The sequence below is a fragment of the Epinephelus moara genome, chromosome 9 (genome assembly GCF_006386435.1).
Source record: "Epinephelus moara isolate mb chromosome 9, YSFRI_EMoa_1.0, whole genome shotgun sequence".
In the NCBI taxonomy this organism is placed as follows: Eukaryota; Metazoa; Chordata; class Actinopteri; order Perciformes; family Serranidae; genus Epinephelus; species Epinephelus moara.
The window spans coordinates 33,333,097-33,342,205 of record NC_065514.1 but is presented as its reverse complement, the minus strand read 5'-3'; the positions used below and the strand labels follow the sequence as shown (position 1 = coordinate 33,342,205).

The 9,109-nt window shown below is 41.9% G+C and overlaps 1 protein-coding gene across 1 annotated transcript in view; it reads left to right on the top strand.

Annotated features, from left to right (window-relative positions):
* crata (carnitine O-acetyltransferase a) overlaps nucleotides 1–9,109 on the top strand; it is a 26,977-nt gene that overhangs the window by 9,117 nt on the left and 8,751 nt on the right. The window contains exons 6-10 of the mRNA XM_050052999.1: nucleotides 2,931–3,105; nucleotides 3,392–3,573; nucleotides 6,901–7,001; nucleotides 7,212–7,331; nucleotides 7,425–7,547. Of these exons, the coding sequence (XP_049908956.1) occupies nucleotides 2,931–3,105; nucleotides 3,392–3,573; nucleotides 6,901–7,001; nucleotides 7,212–7,331; nucleotides 7,425–7,547 (701 nt within the window). The remainder of the gene's footprint in view (nucleotides 1–2,930; nucleotides 3,106–3,391; nucleotides 3,574–6,900; nucleotides 7,002–7,211; nucleotides 7,332–7,424; nucleotides 7,548–9,109) is intronic.

Sequence of the window (9,109 nt, the reverse complement as noted above, 5' to 3'; positions counted from 1 at the left end):
TTGCCAGCTGTTTAGATGTTGATGGCTGTGTTTTGAGTAATTTTCAGAGGAAGGTAAATCTATACTACTATACAAGCTGTACACTGACTACTTTAAGTCATATCAAAGTGTCATTTCTATAGTGTTGTCCCATGAAAAGATATAATGAAATATTTGCAAAAATGGGAGGGGTGTACTCACTTATGTGAGATACTGTACATCTTGTATATAAAATGTCTCTCGCTCCTTTCCACCTTCTGCCTCTCTGTTGATGCTCTGTGCATAAATAAGATTAATAGCTTAACTAAATGAAAATAGTTACATCATTTTCCAGCACTAGATTCATTTGAAAGGCCATGGAAAGCGACTATAAACTCCGTCACAAAGAATTTTCATTGTTTCAAACTCCAGTGGATTTAGGCCTGCTTGATACTTTTATACTCATATTATAGTTTTGTGGCCTGTGCTGCAAACCTTTGAACCTCTGTAGCTCCAGTGCTCTGGGCAAAAAGTTAATGTACAGCCCTGCTATTTATTTTATATAATTTTTCATTTACATGTTGTACAGCTGTATATTTTCAAACAGAAATATATTTATAAACTATATATTTTCAAACTGTCTTTGTATTGTTTAATTTTGATCGCAGTCTGTTTTTCTTAAAGTGCTTGTGACATCTCAAATGTGACTTTGACTTGCAACTGGACATGTATCCCATTTCTTAGAAAATACTGAGATACAGACTGTGTCTCGCCATTCAGCCTTAAAATGATATATGTATTTTTGCCCGTATCGCCCAGCCCTACCTGAACCCTACTTTCCTATGTTTGTGTCTAAGTGACTGTTTCTGAAATTGGTTCAGTATTGAACGGGAGGGCTGCAGCTGCAAAACAAGCTGCAATGTAACCACTTGGGACATTTGTGCATCATCAATTTATGGCCACTAGCAGTGTTTGTTTTTGCCACTGATAGGCTCAGATTGTTAGTCTTTTTGTTTAGCCAGAAACAGCCCCAAATTCGCCATTACCTAAGCCACCAGATTCTATTTAAATAAATAGTAACTTTAGCATGTCAGAGCCAGTATATTTTTACATCTAACTGGTTGAATTAAGAGTTTGTTTCAACCAAACCAAAGTTGGTGATTTTTGGAATAGTAGAAAGGCAAAGTAAGACAGCTTTTGTGAGTTTTATTTTGTTTTTCTCAACTTTGAATGAAGTGTTTCACAATGATAAAATTACTGGTTATTTAAATGGTGTCTGGTGGGTTTGGGGAAAGCGATTTCTGGTCTGTTTCTGGTTAAATTAAGGCCTATCTCTGTAGGGATCCTTTCCATAATGTTGTCAGACACTTAGGGCAATTGAGCACCGTCAATCATAACGTTTACATCCACAGTTAAGTCAAGCTCCAGTCATAGCTCGACTAGGCCATTTAATTGGATAACTGTCCTTGTCCCAGTATACGAGCATGGAAATCGATTTATTGACCAAAGAATGTCCAGCTCCGCTACGATAGGTGGCAATATGCCCCCTTTTAGCTTGTTTGTATTGGACCTTTTCCTTGATCTATAATGTCACAGACAGACCAAACAATCGACAAACAAGTAAGCTACGGTAAGATAGCGGCAAACTGGCACCATGGCATGCCCATCTAAAAATGCATGGCTCTGGATATAGATTTTGCCATTTTGTTAACAGCTTCTTCTTCTGTTATGCATTTAATGCTATTTGACTTCTGACTCCCAATTGCATTATCTGGGCGTGTTAGTCTGACTTTGAGAAATTCAATTTAGTACGATCTCAGTTGGACTTTTTCTATTTTAAAAGTCTGGTTTTAGTTGGACTTCATACAATAAATGGTCATGTGAACATGCTGAATGTAGGTCCACTTAAAGTGCTTATTTTTGCCACTGACAGGCTCAGATTGTTATCCTAAGTGATGACATTGCAGCCTGTTTCCTAGCCTCCAGCTGCAGCCCTATCACTCAATGCTGGACCAGTTTTAAAAAATAGCTGATCCCATCAGTCACTTAAACACAAAACATGGGCAAATAAGGTCCCGGTTGGAAAACACTTGCATTACCCTTTAATCTCACTTAAAAGTAATGGAAAGCAAAGTTATTCTACTGGGCTGTAACGATGTGCTTTTACCTATGACTTGATTTTAAAAGCAATAGTCCACTTTTGTCCCTTTCAGGATGCTATAGGAACAATGATTTCTCCAGTGATCTGATTGGTCATGAGGTGGGCTGTTTGTGTATTTGATCCAGTCTTCTGAACTGAGCCTGTTATGGGCAGGTTAGCTGAATAGCACAGGTTACCATGGTGATCTTCTCCGGTTAAAGCTCACCCAGCTTTGTGATATTAGGAAACCTGAGTTAAAACCAACGTTAGGTGGATAACCCACTAATTTTGCTTTGTGATACACGCCCCAGGTCTTCAGAGAGACACAATGGTATCTTAAACATCTGTGATGTATGAGTCTCAAATGAACTTAAGCCTAAACATCAGATCAAAGATTACATTAAAAGGGGCGTCAGTGGCTTAGTGGTAGAGCAGGCGCCCCATGTACAAGGCTGTTGCCGCAGCGGCCCGGGTTCGACTCCAGCCTGTGGCCCTTTGCTGCATGTCACTCCCTCTCTCTCTCCCCCCTTCACGCTCATCTGTCCTATCAATTAAAGGCTTAAACATGCCTGAAAAAATATCTTTTAAAAAAAAAAAGATTACATTAAAAAGAATAAGGTTATGAGCAAGCATTCACTGCTACCTTTGGATACTAATATGGGCATGTAGGGAGCAAACTACCCAGATAACAACCAACTTAGAATTATTTTGTCTTTTCACTTTGCACCTATTGTAACAACATCAATTAGCTCCAGCTGATCACATTTGCTAGCTACAGTTGATCAGAGAAGCCTGACTGAGCCTTTCTTATCTTTCCTCCACTTGGAATCAGTTCTTTGTGTTGGACGTGTACAACAGCGACGGGACTCCACTGACAGCTGACCAACTATGTGTTCAACTGGAGAGGATCTGTAGCTCCTCACTACAGGACAATGCGGAGCCTGTGGGCATCCTCACCACCCAACATCGAGACTCCTGGGGCAAAGCCTACATCAGCCTCACCAAGGGTGAGCTAAAGAGCACTGGCACTGATCTAGAGGATTTGTTTGTTTTCTGAGATATCTGATAAGTAGTGTGAGAAGTGTGAGAATTCTAAGCTTGATTAAAAAAATCAGTTAAAACTTCATTTGTAGAAATAAACAACATTTAATTAACAATTAAGTGCCTCCCTAATATGGCAACTATAAATAGACCCAGCATTTGAAAATGTTGATATCTATTTGAGTTAATGTTACTCTGATATTCTAAGAATGTTATGTTTGCTTTGTGTGTGTGTGTACCTGATGTGCCCAGATAAGACCAACAAAGAGTCAGTGTCAGCTATCCAAAGGAGCATCTTCACTTTGTGTTTGGACGGAGCAATGCCTCAGGTGTCAGGTGATGAGGCATACCGCAGCTGTGCTGCTGTCCAGATGCTGCACGGAGGAGGCAGCCAGTGGAACAGTGGCAACCGCTGGTTTGACAAGACGCTGCAGGTGACCCATTGAGGCTTTTTATATACACTTCTTTCAAGACTTAGTTAAAGTGGAGTTACTATTAATAGTTTGACTTATGTTTCCCAAGGCTGTTGGTCCCAAAGGCAGCATAAAGGCAGATTTTATACCTGTGCGTCAGCTCTATGCAGAGCCTACAAATGTGGCCTACACTGTTGTGAGCATTTATACTTGAGTGATGGTGTGTCTGTGTCACTCTGTAGTTACACCTCCAAAATACTCTGGTGGTGGGGTTTCTGTGAAGTGCTGTAAAGTTTAGTTGATTCAAAACACACCCAAATTACACATTAAACATGGCTTAATAGAGACAATTTCAATTACAAGTACACATATCGGCTTCATTATAACTAGCGGGATTCACAGACAAAGCACTTTGTTGGACACATTTTCCCCACAAAAGCAAAATGCTAACGTTATTAGCACAAGCCTATGGCATTTACATTGTATAAATTAGCCTAGTGAATAGTGTAGATTTCCTCTACTCATATGAAGCCAGGATAAATGACACACAAGACTTTAAGTGCTGTTTTCTGGTGGTTTAATTGTCTTCACAATATATTAAAAAAAGAAGTAAAGTAAAAAGTAAATAAGAGCTTAATAAAAGGGAAATGGTTTTCAGCTTACAAAAATAGACAGGAGGTCTGCGTTACCATGACACATTTATATTGCTGGGGAGGTGTATCTCAGGCTACGACTTAGGTTACGGCAGAAGTTATAGCATAAGCTCTGTGTCGAAGCAGAGCCTGCGCCGTAGGTACGGTGTCGATTCGATGCAGAAGTATAAATTCCCCTTAAAGCTTGTCCGTCATTCCAAACACATTCAACAACAAACATATTAACAACATTTAACAAATTTCACTTTCTCACCACAGGCTCAGAAATTTTGCTTCAGCTGGTGGGCAGTGCTTGGTTTTGGCTTGTCTGTTTCCAACATGGTGGCCGAGTCATGAACGTTCTCATTTTACAGCTAAACAGTACACTAAAATACACTTCTCAAAACATTTGAGGTGAGAAATAGGCAATAGGGTTCGAGAATCTTGATTTTTATTGATCAATGCTGCTTCGTGTGACAAAATAACCCACCTAGGATTTATTTCACATCCTCACATCAGTTGTCAGCTCTGATCCTATCTTCACCTGAGGTCTAAGACACGTACTGGAAGACATGCGCTGGAAGATCTGATGTTACAACTATTGAGTTAATAGTAGATATTAGGTCTTCTGGTAGCAAGTACAATTAGGCCTTTTCCAGACTGCCAGCCCACATAATTTTTTTTTAAGAATATCCAGATTTTTACAAAGTCTGGACAGCAAAAAACACATGAAATGCAATTTGTGCAAGTCAAATCCAAAACACTTTTGGAGGGAGTTCGAAATGTGACTCCAATTGGATTTTTCTACAGATGCATCTCAGTCAAGATGCTGCTTAAATTGGATTTTAAAATTTCTTTTGCATCACTCGTAACACGACACACAACGACAACGTTAAATCCAGAGTGACTGAAGTGTACTGCAACATGTACCAGCCTCCTCCATCACTTTGTCTGGTGCGTCAGAGGAGTTCTGCACCATGACTCAAAAACGCGATTGTTGGGTCACCAGCATAGCCAAGTAGTTACTGCAGACTTACGTCAATACCACAGCAACCCGTGCAGATAGGTTGCTCATGTCTGGACACACAAATCTAGCCTGATCACTTGCAAATAACAGTGTGGACAGTCTTGGTCTTACATATCTGATTTGAGAAACAAATCTGATTTGCCTGCAGCCTTAGAATCCGTGTACCTTTCGTTCTTTCGTTTTTCCATTTCAAAACCAAAACAGAAAAACAATCCCGTTTTTCTGTTTTTCTCATGTACCCTGTTTATTGCAGAAACCACAGCCATTTCAAACTCGGCGTCTGAAACAACACTTCTCCGAAGGTTGTGCTCCATGCAGAATCTCCTGACGCTCATTATGGAACACTGCTTGGCCCCTTCACGCTGCAAAATGTCACTGATTTCTGCGTGTGTCTTGCCACTCTCAAAAAGTTAACAAATCAGGTTTGCATAAGGCTAGAGTGCGGCCGTAACTAGGCTACAAGTAGTTGAGAATGGAGCGCTCCTCTGTGAAGTTCAAAAGTTCCTCTACAGATCTCGGGGAATGCTGCCCGAATTTATCCAAGTCCAGTAACAAAATGCTAGTGTGGTTCAGTTTAGGCAGGCTGGTCCTCCCAGTCACCCCCAGGTCTCTCCGTTGTATCTCCGTGTATTGAAGTTGCAGAACCATGGAATCCCCAGGCAGTGTCCTCAAAAAGAACTGGATTGCAAAATATGTTTTCCAGCTACACCAGACAGACAAACTCCCCCTCCACAATAATCTGGCCTTTCACAGAGGCAGCATTTTTTTAGTCAGTATGATCCAAGGTGTTTGTCTTTGAAAGTTAAAGGGATACCTTGCTGATTTTCAACCAGCTTTATGTCATAACAATGTGGGTAATATGTGTAAATGACCTGTGGTAAACTTCCCTCCAGTTTACCAGCGCCCAGATCTCCCAACTCATCTTACACCTTAAATCACATTATCTGGTGGATTTTTGCTGTCTTTCTGACTGTTGCTTGAACTACAGATTGTTCTTTGATATCAGGACACAAAGAGTACAGAAGTGGATTAAGAGACCCACGCCTCTCTCTCTCTGTCTTTCTGATTGTCAAACTCAGATGAACTGGTAAAACAAGTCAGTGCTGATCAAATATAACCAACATTCTGTTACTGTTTTGCCTGTTTTTTGCCTTAAATGTCTTCAGAAACATATTTTAGTGCCCTGTTTGGCTGTAATAAGAGACCATTTGTCACCAACCAACTGCTATACGGTTTTCGAATGGGCAACCTACATTACATTACCCACCAGTAGGAGCATTTATTGGTCCTGTGACATGCAGTGCAATCTGGTTGTTGCAGGTTTTCTACCTCTTGAGTAAAAGCCAATCCCCTTTTTCTCTGTTCTCTCAGGTCATGTAGTGCCAATTTCAAAAGTATTTGCATCTCTCTACTGCGTAGACAGCCAGTTTAATGAGAAGACCATTTTTATAGCAGTGTAATACTTCTTGAACACTTGATTTTGACCTCCCAGAAGGACTTACTTAAACAGACTTGAGATGACTTACACTTGCTCAAAAGACTTAAAATAGCTGTAGAACTTTTAATGTAACTACCAATGTAAAATTGGTGAGGTAATAATTTGACCTTATCAAGAAATTCCTTAGGCCAAACATTATGCATACTTTTGTTTTGTGTTTTGTTCTCTTAAAGTTTTGATCTTTCTTTCAGTTTATTATTGGACAAGATGGGACATGTGGTGCGAACTACGAGCATGCACCGGCTGAGGGCCCACCTATAGTGGCCTTGATCGACCATGTTGTAGAATACACGTAAGTGGGTCACTCTTTATTTAGATTCTGTAGGTGTCTATTTGGATTTCTTATTGTTATAACGCTTTTGGAAGTTCAACAGCAAGACAGAGAGTACACAGAAGCGTTCTGCTACAGGCTGATCGCAGACAGAAAACCATGGCTTTCATGAGTCTGACTTTGGTTCTTCTTCCATCTCATGTGTCTTTTCTTTCTTGTTGGTTGTAACAGGAGGAAGCCAGAGATGGTGCGGACTCCCATGGTACCTTTGCCTATGCCCAAGAAACTCCACTTCAACATCACTCCTGAGATCAAGAAGGACATTGAGGAAGCCAAGCAGGCCATGAACATGTGAGGGCAAATTTTATCATGACACTCTGTATCCTGTAAAATTAGGCATAGAGAATGACTGGTCTCACTGTCCTGACATTTCTCCCACCACAGACTGGCCCAAGACCTGGACATGAGGGTCACTGTATTCAGCCACTTTGGGAAAAACGTCCCAAAGGCCCACAAGATGAGTCCTGATGCTTTCATACAGGTAGCGCTACAACTGGCGTACTACAGGTGAGACATTGAAGAGTGGTGTGGAGATGGGGCCATTTTTGTATGCAGACTTTTTCCTCTTTTCATTCTAAACAGAATTTAAAAAAAGCCTTGATCACACATAGGGTTGGGCACCGTTCACATTTTAACTGGTGCTGATAGAAGTACCTCGAATTGTGTTCTGGTTCCCAACAGGATTTTATTTAAGGTACTTGACTCTAAAGGCCAAAACACACCGCCGGCGTACGACGCGCATCAAAACAGCCGCCCCCATTATTTTCTATTTACAAACCCACACAGGTCGAGCCGCACCGTGGCACTTTACGCTATTGTCCTATTTTTCCAGCGTTGCTGCCCTTGAAAAAGCACTATTTTGTACTTCCCAGCCTAGCGACTGGAGTGTGCAATAGAAATCCGGTTGACACCCCGCAGCGCGACGCTTTTTGTGTGTGTTGGAGGCGGCACTTGACTTGCGTCAATGACGCCGCCGTCATATGATGCCGCCGGTGTGTTTTGGCCTTAACAAAAATGTAATTTTTGAACAAGCTGCAGGCAACAAGCAATTCTGCTACTCTGTGCTTTTCTAAATACACATAAAGCTAAATCTCTGTCTGCTTGATTGTGTGTGTGTGTGTGTGTGTGTGTGTGTGTGTGTGTGTGTGTGTGTGTGTGTGTGTGTGTGTGTGTGTGTGTGCGTGCGTAGGTGCGTGCGTAGGTGCATGTGTGTCTGCTCGTTTCTCCTGCTCTCTGTCTAGACACAACTGACCAATATGTGAAATAAGTATGAAATTTAAAAACCTTACCACAAACAGCAGTGATACTGGGCTGTTCTTAAAATAAAATAGAAAGTCCAAGTGATAGTTTGGATTTGCTGGGAAGCTGATGGCAGAGCATGTGAGCGGAGCGGAGCTGGAGCGGAGCAGGGAGCGGGAGGATTTTGTGTTGAGCGAGGAGTGGCTATTTTTTTTAAAAGGTGGAGCGGAGCCTTATCTCTCGCTCAAATTTCGCTCCGGTCGCTCATGCCCCATCCAGAATGCATCTTTGCATCTGCGCACACCCACACTATTTTCTTTCAAAACTATGGAGTTTACAGTGTACTTCAGAAAAGAAACTGAGAAGAGAAGCAGCGGTACCTTGGAGAACGGTCCCTAACTGCGGGGAGAGGCGAGAGGGCTTCCTCGGAGGTCGGCCGCTTAACCTGGTCCGTCTCCTCCACACTTTGACTTATTTCCACCCTGCCAGCGGTACCGTGTAGAACGGTCCCTAACTGCGTGGAGAGGCGAGAGGGCTTCCCTGGAGAATCTACCAAGCTCATGTTTTATTGGTGCTGTAGCATTGTTCCGACCTCTCATTGTTCCGACCTGTCATTAGTCAGACGTCCCGTTGTTCCTATATGTGATTATTACTGTATTTGTGTACCATAGAGGATCAGCAACGCAACAAAAGTAGGCTACTGGTCAAGATACAAGTGTCATAGAGAGGAGAGAATGAAACAGCATAACCTCCTGTTATTAACTCTGGGGTCGGGGTTGTGTGGGGAGCTCTCTGCGGTGCTGAACGGCTCCCGGCGGGCGTATTTCTGC